General features: G+C 49.5%; 2 protein-coding genes across 12 annotated transcripts in view; both read right to left on the minus strand.

The window, feature by feature from the left end:
- The window catches only part of MTA1 (metastasis associated 1), a 79,191-nt gene extending 66,433 nt beyond the window's left edge, over positions 1-12,758 (minus strand). For 2 of the 4 annotated variants that reach the window (XM_010409314.4, XM_010409313.4), the window contains exon 1: positions 34-518. In XM_010409314.4, the coding sequence (XP_010407616.1) occupies positions 34-121 (88 nt within the window). In that variant the 5' untranslated portion in view covers positions 122-518. Of the gene's footprint in view, positions 1-33; positions 522-12,582 lie in introns of those variants that run through there. The other 2 variants (XM_039555702.1, XM_019291682.3) reach the window with 2 other exon arrangements.
- Positions 12,759-16,662: 3,904 nt separating this feature from the next.
- Positions 16,663-22,569, minus strand: part of PACS2 (phosphofurin acidic cluster sorting protein 2) — a 77,930-nt gene continuing 72,023 nt past the window's right edge. For all 8 annotated transcript variants that reach the window (XM_039555815.1, XM_039555810.1, XM_039555809.1 and 5 more), the window contains 2 exons: positions 22,265-22,378; positions 16,663-21,343 (listed from right to left, as the gene is read on the minus strand). In XM_039555815.1, the coding sequence (XP_039411749.1) occupies positions 21,225-21,343; positions 22,265-22,378 (233 nt within the window). In that variant the 3' untranslated portion in view covers positions 16,663-21,224. The remainder of the gene's footprint in view (positions 21,344-22,264; positions 22,379-22,569) is intronic.

A 22,569-nucleotide genomic window follows, 5' to 3' on the forward strand; every position in this document is an offset into this window, starting at 1 on the left:
TAATGGAGACATATGTCCCATTGCTCAAATTACCTGGAAAAGGGCTTCTTCCTCCCTGTTGCTTCCAAGGAGGCCTGGGGATGGGCAACCCGGTGTGCCACGACCTTCCTAGAGAGAGCATCCTGCAAGGAACAACTCTTCCAGGAGCGGTGGCCGGCTTCCCTGGGCAACAAGCGATTTCAGCAAGTGTAGCGATTTCCCAGCTACAAGTGATTCCAGCTCTTGTGATTCAGCTCTTTGTGAAATCACCCAAGGCGAACTCGGGGATAGAGAGACAGGAGCCTTGTACAGCAGTTCCCCAGAGGTAGCTTTCATTGTCCAGCAGCCCCTGTGAAGGGGTGGCCGGGGACAAGGCTCCCTACATCAGGGCTAGGGGGCAGAGGTTATATGGGGTAAGCAGGGGGTGGGGTAGAAACCAACTAGGCCAGCTGGGTACTGGGTATTACCATATAGAAACAAGGCGTGCTGGGGGTGGTTCACTTTCTCCCCATGACCCAGAGGAAGATTGCTTATATCTGGGGAAGATCATCTTGCCCCCAGGTCTCTCTTCTACAAGGGAGAGCAGAGGGCTCCCGTGCCAAGGGCTCCCAGCCCTCCACACCTATCTGCAAGTCATGCAGAGCACACTGCAAATCACGTAACACAAAATAAAGCATATCAGAGGAAAGTGTTTGCATTTTCCATAGAGATTTTAAATACTAGAATTAAAATTAAAATGCTGTCCTGCACAGAGAATTGTTTGAATTCCTGTTCCACATGTACAACATGGAAATTTTAAGTTCAACAAACCGCTCTCCAAACTGATGCTTGGGCTGGTGAAAACACTGCTCCACAAGCAACAAAGCCGAACAAGGTTGGTTTCCTGCACAGGAGGTTTAAAGAAGGCACACCACTGGTCCCTACACTCCAAAGCACTGCCTTTCTCCTTGAGTAGCTCTTCCACTTAATCACCAGCTTCCTCCCATGCCATGGAAGTGCACCCTTTCTCATACTGCCTACCCAACTAATATTATTCCCAGTTTGCTTTCAGGGCAGTATCTGCAATGGCAGATGCATGTGCACACACAATAACAGAGACCTTCCACATACTCCCAACAATCCAGCTGTCAATGGGAGACATCCTGTATGCACACAACTGCCAGGGTGCCTGCACCCTGGGCTGAAAGAGGGGATGGGGAAGCAGACAAAATTAGCAGATCTCTAGACAACAGGGAGATATGCATCTCAACTCCCACTAAGAACAGGAAGGAAGAGTTCACTAGAACAAAAAATAAGGTCTAGGGAAAGAAAAGTAGAGCCTGATAGCAAACAAAACAAGTCACACCCTTCAAACACAACTATCTATCCTTGCTGATTTATTTGCCTTCCTACCCAAAAATAAAAGAAAAGGACTAGTCCAAAACTGCTCTGCATCCCACAAGCATGACATGCCCTCTCACCACCATAAAAAGCACATGAAGGCAATCCCTCACCACCCAGCCACCTGAAGAGAGTTTCAACCCCATACCTTCACAACAGCTGTCAGCTTCAGCTTACCATCCCCAAATTAAACAGCCATGCATCCATACCACGGTCATAACTAATGGCACCACTCATGCATATTACAGTTCTCTGTGATCAGGCTACAACAATGACTGAGGAGTGTGGGAATACCAAAAGACAGTAAGGACCATCACACAGATCATCACCTTCTGACAAACTCAAGATGTAGTAGTTCTTCTTGCCTGTGCTGTTATAGAGCAGAAGTACCCACATACATAAATCTATCCAAAAAAAGCCTTTATATCCCATAATACTTTTTCTGAATATGCACAACAACTTGCTAGAAAACAATGAACTGCTAGAACACAGAGACAAGTACATTTGCAACAGTACAGCAGTTAAAACTAGAATGACAGCCTATAGACTACAGAAGATGAAAATCTTCCATAAAGGCAGTAAAATAATTGTTCTCAATTGGCAATTAACAGAATTTCTTTTTGCTCTCATATGCTTTTAAGACATTATTGCAAAAGAGCTTTCCTCTCTGCCTTCTTCATGTCACCTGTTGCTTATGTCTACATCAGTCCATGGAAAAGAAAAAAGAAAAGGGCGTACAGCAAAATAAATAACACACACTGTCTAGAGGTCAGATATTTATCAGATTAGACATGTCTGAGCTACCTAATAACCTTATGGGCTTTTAGGTGATCAAGTTGCAAAAATGCCCAAAAGTATTTTTATCCTTCCCAACGCACACTTGCCTTTCCAGCTACAAGTGCTTCCTGAGGACTGACCTCGCTGAGTATTCCCTACCTTACCCCCCGGAAGTCTTACACAGCAAGTACTGCACCAACCTACAGAGGTACTCAGGATATGAGGGAGGCTGGAGCCTTCCTCTTCCCACACATGCTACCACTGCTGGGCACAATGTGCAATTCCAGACATGTGATAAAGAAGTTAACTTCACAGTTGTAAATATTTCCCCTCCCCAATGCACAAAGCTGCTGCCCTGAATTAAAAATGACCATCAAGAGAGTGCATAAAGTTACGATGACCTGCTGTTTTATGACTTCTTCTACAGGAAATATGCACCTCCTCACATTCTGGGCTCTCCAATTCAACTTTGGGCCAGTTTCCTTCAGTAAGTTCCAGTTTTCAAATTATTCACCAGCTTTGTCCCCAAACTATCAATCATTTTACATTTTGAATAATACAATCCCTCTTGGTGTGAAAGAGGAAGCTGGAGAGGCAACACTACTTTCAGCCTTTAAGTCCTGCAATCTCACCTGGCAGAACCCAGGTCCTACTGCCTTCTGGCTGTTCAAAAAACACTCACAGCAACACTCACAGCAGCAGTCACCCGATTAAATGTTTAGTTACAGAGCAGACGAGTTTCAACACAGAAAGCTTCACCAGCACAGTATTTTCATCACCAGAAAGGCAAAACTGAAACAGTTCTTTCTACTCCTAAACGAATTATGGGGTCTAATACATCTGGCAATATACACAAACCAGGTATTAACAAATTAATGTCTTTCGTGGATCAACAAAGGTATTAAGGATATACTGTCAGCACAGGCTCCATTTGTATTTACAGGACGGCAGTATTTGTGGCTACTACATTACCACCCAACTCCTTAAATAAAATGTGGAAATGCCAAGCACACAAGCCTCTGAAATACCTAGAGCCAAGTAGTGAGGGACATGGCAAAAGCAAACATCTCCTGCAGAAATCTCCCCTCCATACAGTTAACAACAAACCATCACTAAATTTAGCAGGGATAAGTTGAAGTACCCCAGTTAAATCAAGCCAGCTTTGCTCTTGTTTCTTGAGCAAGGATTATCTACACACTCACGTGGTAAACAAAATGTTCACGTTATATTTTCTTCCAAATGTGCAGTACTAGAAAGGGACAGCCAATGTTACTTGGCTGTTTTGAGATGTAACCTATGGATCCCTTTTTTGACAGGCCTCCAAAAATCCAGGTTCAATATTACCCAAACCATAACTCAAAGGAGAAGCAATTCACAGTAAGGTCCATGTAACAGGACTATGGATTATGCACGGACCTATAAAAAAGTTGAGACAGTTGTTTATCCACGCCAGCTCTTCTAGCAAGAGTTACTGCAACAACAACAAAAAAAACCACCAAACTTTGAAGAACCTGTAACAGTTACCAACAAAAACTAAAGTACCTTCCATACAGAAACCTACTCAAGACATAATCTATCTTTTTGAAGTAAAAAGAAAAATAAATCGAAGTTAATGACAAGCAACTTGATTGGACAAACTGTCAATTGCTTGATCCAGTTTAAACTCTGAAACATTATGGTATTTGGAACTTCCCAGAGGTCTTCTGCTCTTTGTTTTCTATCATGTCAAGGGAATGGGCAAGAAAAATTATTGTCCAGCCATCTCATATCATTTTTTGCCTGATTCTTAGTGAAACAAGGTTTATGCAACTCCATTATCCATGCATTAGTTCTTCCCTATTAACTCCTGAACCCTTTGTTCAGACATTTCACAGAGGGACAGAAATCTCAAAGATAATTAGGTTCTGATCATTGTTCCCTATCTTAAAGACATAGATACAAAAACTACAAGAGAAAGTGAGAAAGGTAAGACCGAAATATGAAATGGTTCCTGTTTCAGAAACAATTAATAGATTAAGTTTTAAAGCAAATCACTGGAGATTCCACAATGTTTGGAGGAATTATTAAAAGTCCTTGCTTTCTTATGCACCTCTCAACACCGCTATTGTCAGTGCTGCTCAAGGCAGGTCCTGGGCTCAATTAACTTCTAATCTGATTCACGATGGCCAGGTGTGCTCCCAAATATTTACCCTCTCTGCCAGAGAAGAAGGCAGGTATTCTGCCTCACAGCAATAGCCTAGGGACTGAAGACCTCAGCTCTGGAGGAGGCACAAAGCTCATACAGATGGTACCTTTGCCAGTAAAAGTGTAACATTCCAAAGGAGGGGGAACAGAAGAAGGGAAAGAACCACCTCATGGAAGAAAAACCACAACTTTTAGATTGTCAATATCCTTATAGCACTGTTGGCTGTTTTCGCTTACAGACATCTATGGAAAAAAACCAAAGGACAGGAGTCTGCTGGTACTTTTGACAAAAGAGGTTATGGGTGTCAGCTGCTCTTCATGGGTCACTCTTAGGTAAGAGCTGAGCCACACTGAGGTAACTGCCATTAGGGATGCCACCTTAAAGTACACCAAAAGTCGGTACAAACAAGACTTGAAAAGAAACTGTGTGAGAATCCTGGAAATAAAATTAAGCTTCTAAAGCACTACCCTGAGGACAAAGAAGCAATTCTGATGTTAGAAATCAATTATATGGCAATTCAAGGAAACTAATTTCAATTCATCCACTCCCAATATTCCAGCTACAGCTAAGGCACATTTGCATGTGGGACTGACACTTCAGGTTCACTGAGTCAACTCACTTCAGCTTCCTGCAGGACAAGCACACACTAAACGTTCATGGAGAACCACTTTTTTTATTCTGCGCTTTACAGGAGGTATCTAAGCATGATTTAAAGGCCTCTGGATACAAAGCCTGTTCTGCATTGCCTCTTCTGCCACTTCACTTCCCAAGAACATAGCCATATAAACATTTTCTGCAGTAGCAAAGCCATAAGCCTATGTAATTTCAGCTGCATCCAGTGCCATTCTTTGTGTGTCAATACCATGGAAATAGTTCAGGCTTAAAAAAAGAAAAACCTTTCCCCAAAGGTGTGTTGTAAGGGAAGACCAGGATGGTCGAATTTAGAGAAGAGTCACTTACCAGAGAAACACTCAAGCAGACAGAGAAACTAGTAAGGGTTTCTTACTTAAATCGTGGGGGAATATTTGGAGTGGGTAGGGGGAATGGAAGAGGAGTATCCTCAAGCTACACCCTAACAGCAATCACCATCTGTAGCAGTCAAGAAAACAGCCTGTTCCGTTGTAATTCTCATTGCTAAGGACAGATAAGAAAAACATTACTTTCCAAAAGATATTTAGGCAGCAAAGAAGATAACAAGAAATTAGCATCGTGTCCCCTGCAAGAATCTCAAGAGTTGCAAAACAAGAACCTCTGCAGTACTCAAGACACCAAGTTTGGCATCACCCTCAAGAAACAAACTAACTAAAAAAAGTTGTGTTTCTTGTTTGGGTTTGCTTGTTTCTTTAAGAGCAACGCTGAACTTCAGTTTGCCAAAGTGAATTAACTGCTTAGGCCACACTATGACAATATATTAAGTCCAGAGGTAGGGGTTTCAGTGCCAGATCAGAAACATCACGGCTTCACAATGTAAAACACGGACAAAGTGTGAACTCCTGCCAGCGTTTTTGCAGATGTTTCTTCAAACAAGAGTGCCAGTGAAGCTGATTCATCCCCCGCCCTCTCATACCACCCCCTCAAGTTGTGACAGCCTCTCCTTGGATGGCAGGAGGCCTGCACATGGTAAACCCAGTTAGGCACTCACACAGGTCAAAAACTGTCTCCAACCAAACCAATTCCTGCCCTGCTCCACCGAACAGCCAGGCCAAGCTGTGTAAGCCCAGCAAAGGAAGCAAGGAGAAGACAGCAACAATCATTTAAGTAGACACCCTACCAAAAGAAACATCTTAAATCAACACTATCAAAAGAAACATCCACAGAAACTGTCTCACTTGGCTGGTTCAAATTTGCTCAGATGTTGACAACTTAACTCTGTAAGGACAAGTCCTGTGCTAAATCAGGAATCATCTGTTCACGCCACACTAACTTTATGCTTGGTCAAGTGTCATCTGTCCTCCTACATCTTGCATGAAAGCATAAAGTCCCCAAATCAACCAGAGCACGTCGTGTGCAATTTAACAGAAACATTACCATGGGCCACATCTGACACAGATCATGATCTGGCAATGCACAGAACCAGAGCCATGAAAGCCCAGGCACCGTGAAGACTCAACAGCTTGCAAGTAACACACATGCAAAAGACCAGAGAAGCCCAAATCTTTCCTCCACTTGCACACTCACTTTAAAGCCACCAGCTAACCTCTTTGCTTTGCTTCACTGATCAACATCAAGTAAAAATTATCTCAAACGCTTCTCCTTCCTAAAGGTGGTCCAGCCAAAGAGCTGGAAAAGAAGACCGTGCACATGGTTTCTTCTGGGCTGGGCCAAAGCCTAGAAGTTCGACTAGTACTTTGCAGGTCCTTCCAGACTTGGTTTTACAAGTTAAGAGGGGACAAGGAACCCTTCCAGACCTTCAAAGACACTCTGAAGCGGGGCCTCTTTGTATACTGGATTTACGGTGATGAGCTCCAAAGACCTAGGACCATAATAGCTTACAAGAGCACCTTTCCCAACTGTTCCAGTTATCCAAACCTCATGGGAAACTGAGGCAAAGCAGCTGCAGGGCTTGATCTCTTACCTGCTTGGGGATTTAAAAAAAATAACATGCTTGGAAAGCAACAAGATAGAGTGTAAAAAAAACCTTACTTGGTGCAGAAGTAAGACTGACTTCACAGGTTACCTTTTACCAGCAGATGCCCAGAACTACCAGAAGCCAACCTCCTTTCCAGCAACCCCAAACTGCTCAGGAGTGGTTTATAAGTAAAAGTAAAAACAGTAACAGCAACCACCTCATTCTCTTCTCATCCTACTGGGGAGACACTATGCACACTATTTATTTAAAGTCAGGATGCTCAGACATCAAAAGTTGCTTGGAAAACAACTAGATGCATGTGAAAGGAACATCTTTTACATTCACCAAAATCATACTAGTTAAACAAGACAAGTTTTAGGAGTCCTTTTTCCACAATTTCTTATCAAGTGTTTTTTATTCACCATCACTGAAAGGCAAAACACACAAGACTGACAGACCCTGAGGGCTGTTAAGGAGCAAAACAGGCACTACCAAGGAGTGACTCAGCCACTCCTCAGACTTCCAGCAGTGTCCCCCATCCCAGCCCTCCCAGAAGGCTGCCCTGGCACAGTCTCCCACTCACCAGCCCAGGAACTGTCTAAACTCACTAACAGAGCAGAAGCCTGTCTCTGCTTCTCTGCTGACTTTTCAACGGGCCAGTGACACCAATCTGGCCAAAGAGGCAGCCAAGAAAAAATGAGAAAAGGCAGGAGGTGAGCACCACCCTGCTGGGACAAGGAGGGGGAAGCCAGCTTACCCCCTTTGGCAGAAACAAGCTTAGTCCTTTCATTCCATTGTGCCTGCTGCAAATGGTTTGCAGCTATTACAAATGCAGAGTTGTCACAGCTCTAGCCCCCAAACACACCTAAGCTGGCTGACAACACTCTCCTCCATGCAGCGTTTCCCAATAAAAAGCTAACGAATGCTGAAGCAGTCCGATATGGGGGAGAGGGGAAAGGGAAGGGAAGGAAAGGAAGACTGCAAAACATGCAAGATAAACTTGTGTAACTAGAAACAATGAAAGGAAAAGATGAAGAAACCCACTGCCTAGCTGTTGCTGAGAGGTGATAAGCTAGAAGCTGTCCTAAATTCATTAGGGCCAATGACTGCAGAAGCCTGTAAGTAATTTTAAAGAATAAACTCTCATTTTTATCTTTACAGGTTATTTAATACTTCTCTCCACTAAACCCACTCTCAGCTCAGGTTACCTGCAAAGTTAGAAAACAAAAACGCAGCAAACTCAACCAAAATAAGGATATTGCACAGTAAGCCCTTCTGCCACCCAAAACACGTGCACGCTGACAACAAAGCAAGGGGACAGGAGAAGGTTTACAAGTGATCTTGCAGCTCAATTATCTGAATTTGCTCCAGATTCAGACTCAGCAACATGTTCTAAGCAAGCTTCCTTAAAAGCTCTCAGTTCTTTACCAGGAAAGCTCAAACAATTATTATTGACATTATTGTGATGTCAAGAAGACTGATGCACCATCCCTGTGCTCACAGCTCTGCAGCAGCAGTATGGAAGAGCTGCAGGCTGCCACAAGAGCCTGGATGCCAAGTGGGAGTATGGAATGGGATGGGGGCAGGTCAAACCACAGTCCCCAACCACACATTAATAGCACCCTATAGTAACAGAGAGATGATGCCATATTGCCATTCTTAAAAACTTTGGGGACTACGCTGAAATAAGATGTGTGACTGCAGCAAAGGCAGACACACCACCAGCAGCTATAAAGTAATGAACAACATAAGTAAGTTCTGGAGCTTCAGCCTCCAGCACACTGGAATAAAGCTGCTGTGAACCTTAGGTGCCTACGTCAGGCACTGAGGGTCATCACTTCCCTCACTTTAAAGGTGTTAGATGCAGCAAGTACTTCTGTGCCTGAGTGACTTGTGATCCGATCTCCCAATGCCATTTAAACATACCTTAAATGTACCACAGAGTCAAAAACAGTGATAATTTTGTAGCCAAGCATGCTCTCAAACAAGACGGTAACTCGTAAAAGTCAAAAGCATGTAAAAGATTCCATCTAAAAGCATAAATTGACATATATCTCAGCAGAAGTATTGTCTTCAGTAGTTTTTCCTCCATCCTTCCTATCCTTTCTTTCCCCATCCCCTTGTTCCCTGCCCTCCCACTGAGCCCATTCAGCTGTTCACACAGTCCCACAGTGAACCAGATTGGGTAGCTGATGCAAGATTAAAAATAATCCAGGAAAAAACAAAAAGTGAGGAGGAGGGAGGTGGAAAAAATTAAGTTCCTCCAATCAGTGCAAGATGGAAATGCAAAAAATCATTGTTTCACTGCATCAAGGGAATGCCATAGGGGCACAAACCCGCAGTGGGGCTCAGTCAATTGCCACCACTAAAGGAATACTTGTCGCACTAGAGTTAAGCTCTCGTGGAGAAGGCGGAGACAGAATCGTCTCTTGATACCAAGACGACCTGTTCTCTTCCAGGCAGCTGACACAGCACTCTCCTGAAAGCAGAGCCTGGCACTAGCTAGAACAATGAACATCTCTCTCCCACATGCATTTTTTCATTAGAGGCCCCAAATTCCAGCTCAGAGGTCCCAAGCTTCTCCGATCTGGTGTTTATCCAACATTCCCATACGGTCTGTGATTGTGCAGGCTGCCAGTCCGCGCTCCATGAAGAGGCAAACCAGCCCACCGTGACTCCTTCCAAGTGAAAGCAGTCCACTTTCTTCATGCCGCCATTTGCTTCATGGCTGTACAGCAGCTGCTAAGAAAATCTTCACTTCTGCTACACTGAAGACAGGCGATTCCAGGATTTCCTTCTGGCCAATGACTAAGATCCCCCATTTCATTTTGGAACTTGATATGCTGGCATTCTTCCCCACACATTTCCAAAGTTTTACATCCCTCCTGAACTGTGCTAGCTTGTTACAGTCCCATTTGTATTGGAAACCAACTCCCTCCCCATCAGAAACCTAGCAGGAGAAACTTGGCAGGATCCAGGAGAACCAGTTGCTCTCTCCAAACAACTGATGCCACCAGTCAACTTATCCACAGAGCCTGACAACCATTCAAGGGGCAGCTCCTAAGCCCCCCAGCATGGTCACTCTGCTACTCAACACAACGGGAAGACTTCGGCCACCACAGTGCAGGCTCCTCAGCTCCTCTACCCAGAAATACATGAAGAGAACAACACACTTCATGTCCTCTTGTTGTCAAGACAGCACTGGCTTCTGAAAACAAAAATTTGTGGTGTTTCATGACCAGGCCTAAAGCAGTGACCATGCTTTCTGAGTGAACATACACTTCCAGGAGCAGTATTGATCTGTAGTGAGCAAGCTGCTTTTGGCAGCTGTTAGGTCTGGAGTTCATGTGGCGCATCCGGTAGTCACAAGTGTAATAAGAGATTATCTGCTGAGTGTTTGTCTTCCAGTGGGAAGCATATGAAATGACTATGCACAAATCCCATTCCGGATTTAATCCTGCCCTGGAGTTCACACACAACTTCAGTACACAAAACCATTAGTGGGAGATAGCAGCACCAGAGGTCAGAAACAATTCGATAACACACACTCCTGGGCTCAGGCTGAACAGAGCTCTCACACAGAAACAGCTGCATCCATCCATATGTTGATCTTGGTAATACATCAAATCAGGATTTCATCCATATGGACCATAACAGAACACTGTAACCTTGGCTATCAGCCAGCTGCCTTGCCCTCTGCCTAGAAAGGCCACGGAGCAAATCCTGGGCACCATTTCCAAGAGCAGGAAGGACAAAAAGGTAACTGAGACCAGCCAAAATGGATATTCCAAAGGCAAATCATGCCTGACCAACATGACTCCCCCATCTGGGACAAAGAGACTGGCTCTGTGGCTGAGGGGAGAGCAGGGGGTGTCGGATACCTTGACTTTGTGTCAAAGGCCATGCTAAGTCTCCCACAGCATCCTTCAAACCAAAATACTCAGAAAACTGGGCAATAAAGGTAGGAGGAAAACTGTAACATCAGGTTCAAAGGATCACAATCAGCAGTTACAACCTTCACCGGGCTGCTAGTTACTAATGGCATCCCTCAAGGGTCAGCCAGCCCTGCTTAGAAGCAGGGATACGGTGAGGGATAATAGGAAAAGGGACCCCAGCTGGAACAAGAGAAAATCCATCCAAGCACACAGAAACAAGTATTTTCTATAAGCATGGTCAAATACTGGACAGGGCCCAAAGTAAGAGTGGCATCACCATTCTTAGAGCCTGGGATGGACACAGCCCCAAGCACTCTGATCTACCAGGACATTTTCTAGCAGTAGGTCAATCTAGAGACCTCCAGAGATATCTTCCCACCTTCTCTGGGATGCACAGATATAGCCATACAAAATGCTAAGAGATGACACTCACCACAAGACTTGGCCATTCAGTGCTGAACAAAAATTTCCAGGAAACAACTCCCTTCACAAGGCACACCAGGGTGAATTTCCTGAACTCATCTTGCCTATCATCCTACTCTCAGCATCTCCAAACAAACATAATGCTACACGCGCACTATCAGCTTGGGGCAACCCAAAACAAAAAAGCGGGACAGTCAAGAGTTACCTCCTATACCTCTACGAAACCAGGTGCAACCAGAAAAAAAGTACAAATGTGACAAAAGAAGTGGTGTTTTTCCGGGTAAAAAGTAATGGTAGGCCAGAACAGCAGAAAGAACAGAAAGTAGTTGTTGATGGAGAGCAGCCAGACAGGATGGCTTGGCCACCTTCGCTATATTTTTTCTCTTGTTTACTTTACTTCGGTTTTGCATAACTCCACAAGAAACAGGACATTTTGAACAGGAGGGAACTCCACAAAAACATCTTCCTGTACAGCCTATAGTCCTGGGGAGAAGGAAGCTCCACAGAACAGCTTTTATGAAGGAAAATGGCCGAGCACAAATTCATGCCAGACCACCCTCAGTTTATATTCCATAAAACACAGTCCCAAACCCCGTTGCCTCTCCTTTCTCTTCACGTGAGCCAAAACAAAGGACAATCAGACAGGAGCGCAACCCTGAATAGAAGACTAATGGGAAAGCATACAACGAAACAGCAAGAGTGGAAGGGGAGGCCAAGATCTGCAGGACGTGCCTCACATCAGCCCCCTGGTCTACCAGCAGCCTCTGCCCATCTTTGTGCCCTTTATCTCAGCAACTCCTCCTGGGTCCCCACCCCGACAACCCCGCATGACCCCCCATCCGAGCAGCCTCTCTCTCCACGCCGGGCCCCATCCCGGGGCCTAGCCCCACGGCTGCTCTGTTCCAGCCCCGCTCACCCATCCCACCCTGCCCCAGTCCCGGATCTGCTCCAGCCCCCGAGCCCCCGCCACCCCGAACCTCACATGCCTCGTCTCCCTACACCCTCGTACCCCGTACGACCCCACGCGGCTGTCCCCCCTCACCTCAGCCATCCCGCTGCGCCCACCACCCCGGCTCACCCAGCCCCGGGCACAGCGCCCCGGCTCGCCCCGCGCCGGGCCCCGCAGCCCTTCACGCCGTGTAACCGCACGCCAGGCCTCCCCTCCCGCGGGCAGCCCCCCAGGCCCTTGCCCCACGCCCACGCCCGCGGCCCCCTCCCGGGCTGCCCCGGCCGCCGCCCGCCCCGCCCCGGGCCTGCCCCGCCGGGCCCGAGCGCCGGCCGCACGCGGGAGGCAGCGCGGGGCGGGTGGGTGGCGGGGCCGGGGCCGCTCTTACCTCCGACCCGGTACATGTTGGCGGCCATGCCCGCGACCGGGCCGGGTGCGGGGCGCGGGCCGCTCCCGCCGCCTCCGCCTCCAGGTGCCGGATCCGCTGGAAAATGGAGGCTGGAGCAGGCGGCGGGGGAGGGGAGCGGGGGAATTAAAGGGGCCGCGCCGGCGGACGGGGAGGGAGCGAGGCGGAGGGCGGGGCGGCGGCCCGGCGCAGGGGGCCCGGCAGCGGCAGCGGCGGCGGCGGGAGCGGGAGGGAAGGAGGGGAGCGAGCCAGAGCCGCCCGCCCGCGGCGTGTGAGGGCGGCGCTCCGGCCTGCGAGGGGAGGGACGGGATGGGAGCGAGCTGGGCTGGGGGGGGCACGGCCTCCTCACACACACAGAGGGAGGGAGTGAGTGTACGTACACGGAAACACACACAGAGGCTGCCTGTACACACAGAGAGTCTGTACACAAACACAGAGAGCACCTCTGCTCACACACACAGAGTACACACACACACAGCCGCTCCTTGCACACACACGCAGCCTCCCCTCACACGCAGGCCGCCTGCCCTCACACACAGGCGCACACAGACTGCCTGTACACACCACAGTGGCACACACACTGACCGCCTGTACACACACACAACACCCCTATCCTCACGCAACCCTCCTCACCCAGATCTCCGGTCCCCACACTGGCTCAGCTCCCCTCATGCACCGGCCCTGACCTGGCATGGGCAGCCCTACACACACGAACACCAGACTGTCCTCAGGTACAGCCTCACACACACACACACACACACACGTGGTGCTGTGCTCACACATATGTGCCTGTACACATAGCTCTTCTCCTGCACGTGCACCTGTATTCACACACAGCCTCCATCATGTACAGGTACCACCTGTGGTTTTGGACAGCCCTCACGCTGCCTTGCCCTCACACACACACACAGAGTCTTCCTTGCACACACCCGACTGCCACAGGCCATCCACACCCTGGGCAGGAACAGCAGGTCCCTGCACAGACACAGCCCTCCTTGTGCACACCCACAGCCTGCTCACACCTGCTCCCCATGTACATCCCTCCAGCCCTACACACTCCCCCCTCCTGCACTGTCTCACTTGGGTCCCCTCTGCACTCATGTCCCCCAGTGCCGTACTGGGGCTTTCCCCCCTCCTCGGGTGTCAGCCTGAGAGGTGAAATGATGGGTTTAGCTTTCCCTTGCTCACTGACTTGCTGGTGTCACTGGTCCTGGGCATGCCAGGGCTGTGCCACACAGGTACATCCCTTCTTCAGCCCAGCACAGTTCCTGTCCAGGTGTCTCCTCAGCAGCCCTGCAGTGGTTACACAACTGTTGAACAGTTGTCAGCTCCAGATCACTCTACAAAACTTGCACGTTACCACTGCCACTTCCTCTCCTACAGGAACTGACAGGCTGATGCCAAAAAACACACCAAGAAACCACCATTCTGTGGTATGTAACACCTTTACAGCAAGTCCCCCAGCAAGCGCTGACAAAGTACAGCAGTGAAGGTGACAGGCCATCCCCCCGAGGACTTCTCCATGTGTGTGGCCAAGGCTGGATGGTGAACCTCAATGAAAAGCTGACACCTCTGATGGTCAGCAGAAGCAGACCTGGAGCACTGCTGGCAGGGCAGGATGACTACACTTGCTCCTTGGCTCCAGCACAGAGCTGGAGAGTCACCTGCTGTTGCCCAAGCCAGGTGACACCCCAGAACCTCTCCACACAATCACACAGGTCAGGATAGCCAAAAAATACCTGTCATGAAACTCTTTGCTGGAGTAAGTGGTTAACAGTGCAAACAGTCATACCCTTTACCAGGGCTGCTGCCTGCAGTCTCAACAGTGTTTCTCATAAAGTCCTGAAACACCTACATAAGACCACCCAAAACATTGACATCTGACAAAATACATATATTTTTCAGAAAGAACAGGGCTCTTGTTACAATTTGCTTTGTGTGTTAGGAAAAAAACCCTGTAACACCAAATCTCTAAGAGTCCTCAGATCCCAGGAGGGCACAGAGCTCCGCTTTTATGTTTCCAGTGTGTGTGAGGAAAACACTTCTAGGGGTGAAAATCGGTCAGCCAAAAAAGGTCAGTGTGCCGGGGAGCACCACCGTGATATTTCCTCCTTCCCGAGCCATCCAGGGAAGCGCGTGCCGGCACAGGCGCCGGGCACACCGCGGGACACGAGGGCTGGCTCTCCCCAGGCTGCTGCTGCAACCGTTCTGCCGAGCTGAAAATAATCCAGTAGGACACAGAAAAATTATCCAGAACAAATATTTACAAATCCCATCCCAGCGCCCTTGGTAGTTGCACATGAAGTAGCAGACGGTCACACAGCGATGACTGCTTTTTCCAGACGCTAAACCGTGTTTTAAACGATAGCAACAAAAACGTGTCAGAACTTCCCTGCTGTTCCTCTTCCAGGTTAAGCAACCGCTGTGGTCAGGGCCAGGGCGTTGTGCAGTGGGAGGGAGGTGAGCCGGAGCTGGCGGACACAGCCTGGGAAGTAGCAAGCTCTTGCAATGCCCCATCTCCCACCACCAAACCCCATTCCCATGGGTGCCACCGACTCCCACCATGCAAACCCAGACCTCCCAGAAGGCTTTTGGTGCATCTTGGCAGGGCATCACTTGCGTTTGACACCTCTCCCATGGCAGTGAGGGTGCACATGATCTGAGAAAGGCCCAGACATGCAAAAGAAAGATGCCAGTGCTTTGAGAGCCTACTCCTAGGTTGCCTGGCAGAAATTGGTCTGTCCCAGTGGATGAGGGAAGCGCTCTGGGCCCATTGCATGCAACCTGGTACACCCCAGCCCCAAGTCATTCTTTCTCCTCTCTTCCAGGCAACAGGACAGTGTGCCAAGGGCACTTGGCTTGGTGCACTCCCTGCTGATGTGGGGCTGGTCCTCTGCTTCCCCCACCAGCACATGAGCCTCCCCACCACCCCAGTCCCCTGCACTCACTCCCTCATTCATGTGCTGAGACAAGTTCCTCCATGGGCTCTAAAAGGCGATGCTCAGAATGTGCCTCTTTCATACAGCCAGGCCATCAGTGCAAGTTTACAGCTGAACCTGTGCAGACAATACACAGGCAAAACACAGCCTTCACATGTTCGTCTCCCCCAGCTCTCCCATGGTGCACCCCCATTTCACCACCGGCCAGATCCTCTCCATGGCTTTTGGTGCTGTTTCTGCACTCTGGGGTACTGAGTTTGCCCTCTCCTGAGCTACCCCCCTTCCTCCTGCCTGGAATGATCCAGTGCCTGCTCTGTGCCACCATGTGTGGGTCTTGTGTCCCCTCTTCCAGAAAGGGCTTGGGCCATAAATGCATCTGCACCTGGACAAACCATGCAGAGGATCTTTGCTCCACCAGCTGCCACCCCTCCACCCCTCACCCTTGGGTCAGGAGAGCACAAGGATGCAGGCTGATCCAGCACAGCATTCCCATTTCTGCCTCCAGCATCCTGTATCCTAGGGACCATGGCCATGGGCCCATTTCTCAACATTTCTTCTTCACCTTCCTGCTTCAAACCAACTGCTTAGCTCTCCTCTTTCCTTCATCTCTCCACCTTCTGACTCCCCAGCACCAAGCCCAGGTGCTTGGAATCTCACACATCCCTGTCACTGTACCATGGTCCTCCCAGGAGCACACACAGCTTCAGGCTACTACAGCCTCAATCTTCCCCCCGAGAGGCCCCCCTTGGTACCCCAACACTACCGTGTCCATCCAACGCAGCCCCCAGATCAGAAACAGGCACCAGCCTTGTCCCTTCTTGCTGTGCAGAGGTGAGGACTGAGTGCTGGAGAGGGCTGTCAGATCCAGGAGTGCTGCAGGAGGTGAGCAGGTCCTTCTGGGAAAGGATGCAGCCGAAAGAACAGCAGGGCTGCAAAAACTACAGGAGGACTGGATGCTGGGAAGGACGTACCAATCCACCAGCTCTGCCCTGGAAGTGGCAGCTGGATAAATAACACAAGAGAACCCCCAGAGCAGAAAGCCATGCTGCTGTTTCCTGCTGGAGACAACTGCCCCAGTCATGCCAGAGCAGCGCCTGCTGAGAGACGACTCAGGGAACAGGTGTGTGCTTTCATGTCCAGTTTTATTAGTGTTGCATTAGTACCATAAAATAGTTGACGAGGTCGAGCACGTTGCAGTTTGTTCCAAAAAAAAGGCTATTTACATTTAATCTGTCTTCATAAAAAACAACCCTAGAACCCAAACAATACAACAATGAAACAGATGGACAACTCGGGAATCTACAAAGTGGTAACATCCCCTCACACGCTGCAGTCCGGACAAGCCTGGTGACACGCAGCCCCAGAATTCAGGCGCCTACCCATGGCTGGGGCACGTCCGCAGCCAGGCAGGCAATGCTCTGGCCACCGTCCAGCCAAGACTCCAACCAGCAGCTGACTGGATGTGACCCCAGAACAGTGCTCTTCCTTAAGGAAACCAGCGACCTGCTGCTTTGCAAGTTGGCACGTCCCCTTCTGCCCCAGTCTGTCCCAAAGCACCAGAGTGATCCTTCTGCAGGAGCCGGCCCTGCCAGGAACATCTCCCATGAGAACACCACTGAAGAGGCTCCAGGAAACCTCCACGAGATGCTGCTGCTCATTTCTGGCCTTCTCCTGCCAGGTTAAGCCCAGAGGGAGTGTCACACTAAAATGCCACTACTCAAATATCTGCCGAGATCAAGACCCCCCCTCAGATGAAGGGGACAGAGACACTGCATCCAACCTAACTTCAAGAAAGCTCCAGGTCCACAAGCCCTTTACAGCTGCATGGCAGGACTGTCCTAATCCCAGTTTCCCAATCCCTCAGCACACCAAGCAACAGGAAAAGACCACTGGTTCTGCTGCCTCTTGCCATGATTTTCCTCTCAGCCTTGGAGATTCCAGGTGCAACATCCTCTGCCCTGACTCTCCAGTGCTCCCGCCAGCACACGCTGCTGGTAAGAAACACAACCGGGCCTTTATTGCAACCACAGGTTAAGCACAGGGCAGTGTGGTCCCTGGCTGAGTTTGATGATGGAAAGCAAACAGGCACACCTCCTCAGCCCCAGAAACCTCCCAGCCACCTACCCCCGCCCTCTCTGCAGGATAAAGCCACAAGCTTTATCTAGTGTTCTAATTAAAGCAGTAAAACATAGCCAAAGAGACCATGGTTGTCCCCAAACTCATGTGTAATTAAGGAGGACTCTGCAGTTACCGCTGTGATGTAAACGGTGACAATTGAACTGGATGGGAACCGCAGCACTGAGCTAAAACAGCCACACGAGGTGTCCCCAACGTCAGCAGTGCCACAGGAGAGCTAGCCCTGATTAAGCTCTGGCAGGGCTGAAGCCCAGCCTTTGTCTCCAGGAAACTCAAGCCAGAGGACCAGGAAGCACTCAAGGTGCAACACGATGCCACAAAACCCTTCCATCTTTCATCTGCTCTCCAGAGCTGCTAAACTAGGTCAGCGTCGTGCGGCTCAGCGCGGAGCCAGCCCGCTCCCCAGAGCTCACCTCCGAGCCAGGCGGGGGCCCTGCCCAACAGCAGCTGGAAAAGAAACCAGCTGCTCTGAGAAGCCACAGCCAGAGGGGCAGGAGACTGGCTGTGGGGAGCTGGGGTGAGCTCTGGGACACAGAGAAAGGGACACACCAGGGGACACCACCTTCAAAGCACCTCCTGGCCAGAGATCCACTCAGGTGCTGCCCACCCCAGCCCCTGCCTTTGCTGTGAGACCACGCAGCTCCAAAGCAAGCCCGACTTTCGGCTGAGTTTCGTCATTTGAGATGTACCGTCCCCGCCCAAATTCTCCAGAGCTGAACACAGAGCAGTGCTGTCTCTGCTCTAAACCATCCTTCTGCACTCACTGACGTGGCCACAATCACCCCACCCCAGAGGCTGGCACAGCTCTGCAGGCATGGGCCCACTGCTGCCCCAGAAGCTTTTCCTGGTCCCACAGTGAGGATCCCTCAGGTCCGTAGAGCTCACTCCCACCTTCCCAGTTGGGAAAGTGGGAGGCCTGAGATCAGTCACTCACTCCTGTCACCAGGTCTAAAGCCCCTTCCCAAAACAGTCTGAGCCACGTGCTTTGACACTCATTTTTTTAGAGACAGAAACCTGTTTCTACTCCAGACAGGGAAAGAAACAGCTGCACAAAGTGGCTCCACAGGAGAAACAACAGAGGCACAACAACCTGATCAGAGCTGTGCCACCAAATTTGCATGCCAGCCCTTGCCTCCAGGGCCAGGAAACACCACAGCCACCCCCTGGGCACTGGACTCCCTCTGGGATAACAAGGCTGAGAAGCCGGGATGTTTTCTTGCACAGAAGACGCATTTCAGAGCAACAACAGCTTTTCACAGGGGAGAAATCAAGCCCTCAGGTGTACCGAGAGTTTCCTGATGAATTTGCTTGTATAAAGTTAGAACAAAACACAAACCAACATGAAATGCAACGAGCAGAAGTGTTTCTCTCACACATACACACACACACACACAGAGTACAGCAGGGCAACACACATTTGATAGGCAGGACTCTGGAAACCCTGTCCTAGCTACCAGGTTTATTCTTTACAGTAGGTTGAAATACAAAGAGGAGCACAGTGATGGTTCTCCCCTGACCCCCCAGTAAACAAAGTTATTGCAGTCGGTCAGTCCACCCCACCTCTGCAGCAGCACCACCAAGAGCTGCCCAGGCTGCACATGGCTCCCAGTGCTGGAACCCAGCCCAATCACCCTTGTCACACCAGCGTGAGACTCAAGGAAGAAATCACACACTGACTAATCTCCTTTACAAAGCTTTTTTTTTTTGATGCAACAGCCTTGATAAAGATGTAATGTGCTTATACACCCTCTCCCACGCTGCTGCTGCTAGGCAACGCTATACAGTCCCAGAGCATCAGCTCAGGTCACCCAAAAACACCAATTGAGGGACACGACAACACCCCAACTACAGCCCAGCTTCTGCCACAGCCAGGAGCCAGCACAGGGCAGGCAGGAAGGAACAGAGTATTGCAGCTAGACAGTGTGTCCTGCCCAGCAGCATGCCACCAGGCCTGGGACAGTGTCCTCCTCCCCCGCATGGTTTGAAGGGAATACCCAGTCCCTGGCCAAGCAAGCTGCCCTTGTGCTAGGAAAGGGTTTCATGACATCAGTTGGTGAAGCAGCCCGAGCTGCAACAGGCACTAGATCCACCTCAGAACCTCTCTGTTAGCAGAGCACACCACCACTACCTGCCCAACAGAACCCAGGTGGTCCCTATGCAGAGTGGGACCTGCCATGCAGTGCAAAGCGGGTTCCCCAAGCCTTTAAAAACCCAAGGGTAAGGGATCAGGTAAAAAAAAAGAAAATAAAGTTCAAAAGCATCACTGCCTTCAGAAAGTCCCTTCTGGAAATGCTCATAGAGCCTGGCCTGCCCATAAGGGGGGGACCCGAAAGGGCCCATCAGAAATTTCAGTCCCTTACTCTGAAATGCCAGAGATGTCTGTTCTTCCACATGGCAACAACACTCTGCTCCCCATGTCCCACCCACCACCTGACAGAGCAGCCCATGCCACCTCAGGTGTACAGCGTGACAGATGGGCAGGAAGGCAGCTGGACATGCAGAGAGCCTGGCTGGCTCCCAGTCCAGCCCCTACAGTGATGCATCACTCCACAGACAACGGCTCATCTTCCTGGGTTTGTGTTTTCTTTTTGGCAAATTAATTTTTTTCCTGTTATTTTTTGTTTTTATTTTTATCTTTTTTTTTAGAAAGCATTAAAAAAATCTGCAGCTGTTAAAAAAAATCCTTTCCCTTCCAAGGCTGGACGAGGTTTTATTGACAGGTAAATAATCAGTGTGAGTATGTAAATAGCAGCGACCCCACTGACGTGGTGCCCCTCAGCAGCACAGCCAGCTGGGGAACACAGAGACTGGCTCGGTTTGGTCATTGTCAAAGACCTGGGACACGGGAGTTTCCTTACACTTAGTGTTTCCCTAATTCCTGTTCCTGCCCAGCCCTCCTCAGGCATCCCTTCAGCATGAACACCTGCCTGTCCCTGTGGCAGGCTCCGTGCTCCGAGGGGGATCTCCTCTCCAGATCTTCCTAACTCTGCAAGTGGCTTGTTTTCCAAACCGGACAGTTGAACTCCCTCCAGACTCACTGATCTCTCATCCTTTGGCAGCAGGAAGAAAGACTGGCCATCCTTTTTTCCTAGAAATACAGAGGGAGGGGGCCAAACGCACTGTAACGCACACAATCTTCTGCAAAATCCGCTCGAGCTGATCCACGGCTCCCCCAGCCCACTCACACCAATGAGGTCTCAGGTTAATAAGCAGTGCAGTTACTCAGCTATCTGCTTGTAAGTGGTAGGTGTTCTTGGGCAGGTTGCCTGCTCCTGCCAACTCCCCCACGACTTCGTGTTGTCAGCACATCTATATTTAAGACTGGTTTGTTTTTTTGTTGGGTTTTTTTTGCCTTTGTTTAAAGGGGTTTCCTTCCTTTGTAGTAAACTTAAGAGTTAATAGAAAAAAGTAATTCAAAAGTAATCCAAGCACATCTGTAATTAATTCTGCAGGAGAGGGCAGAGCGACGCGAGTCAGAGTTGGCACGCAGTTCCTGGCTCCTGGTGTGCAGTCCCCGGGACGGGCAGAAGGTCCCTGCACCGAGCACAGCTAGAAGTTAGATTTGGAGTGTCCAAATATGCAGATGGGAAAGTGCTTGACATGAGAGGACCACTGTGCTGCCAGCTGAAAGAACTTGACGTCGTTCCACTCCACCCCATCGATCAGGACTGCAGGGGAGGGTAAAAAGAGAGGAGAGTTAGAAAACACCGAGGGAGAGCAGCCAACCTGAGGCAGCTTTGCCAGAAGTCTCCCTGCAGAGGGAGGCCTGGCCACACTCAGCTGCTCTGCCCCACCCAGCTGCACACACCGGGAAAAAAGGCTTGGGAGCACACCAGCTTTATGGAGAACAGCTCAGATTGCTGTTCCAGCATCGCTCACTGATGACACCAGAGCTCCCCACACTGCTGATTTCAGCTTCACCTGATCCGACTTCTCAGGTTTCCTAAGCGCACTTCATTTTTGGTTTTGGGCAAATGCACTCTTACAGAGATGGACATCAGTCTTTCCTCGCTGGCACTCTAACCAGGACATCCATGTCTCCTAAAGAGGTGACACATGTTCTGTGAGCACCCCTCATGCTTGCCAGTCTCACAGGGACCGGGCCAGGATTAAGGAGATGACCCAAGCAAGATCCCTCTGCTGGGGATTATTAACTGAATAGGCTACAAGCTCCACTGACAGATGCTTCAGGTCTGTCTACAAGATGCATATATGGCTCCTGCTGTGGCATGAGCATGTGCCAGTGTCCTGCCCAGAGAACAGCCACAATGTCACCACCCACCACCAATCACCACTTGCACCAGCTGTGCAAGAGAAACAGAAAATGACAGAGAGGGGAATGGAGCCCTGTCCAACCCTTGTCCTCATCCAGAGCACTGAGTCAGAGCTAGCTAAAGATTTTCCTATACCCCAGGCCTATTAAAGCATTCCCCCATGCTGGATACACCAAAGCCCATTCCCCAGGAATATCCCCATCATGCTGGCTCCAGGGCACAGGGCAGGACACCAGGTCAGACCTTTGCCTGGAGGACAATCACAGCATGTGAGCCTTGCCCCAGCACCCAAAGGGATGCAAGCACTGCACTTACCACGCAGCATGTTCTGCTGATGTTTTGCTGTGCAAATCAACCTGCTGATTCCTTCAATACACTGGCTCTTTGACTCAACTTCCTTGTCCTTTGTTTTCTTGGGCAAAAACATCACTGGAAGAAAATCAAACCAGCACACAGTGAATCTATGCCACTCACAGGAGCTGCACTGACACTTGGTTGAGTTTTTGCATTTAAACATTCATGCCAGAAAGCTCTTACTTCTAAGATCCCCCCTTTTTGGCAAGAGTCTGTCAGTGCTGAGCACCATCACTGATGCACATGAGCATCTTAGCCCTAAGTGT

Source organism: Corvus cornix, chromosome 8 (genome assembly GCF_000738735.6).
Source record: "Corvus cornix cornix isolate S_Up_H32 chromosome 8, ASM73873v5, whole genome shotgun sequence".
NCBI lineage: Eukaryota > Metazoa > Chordata > Aves > Passeriformes > Corvidae > Corvus > Corvus cornix.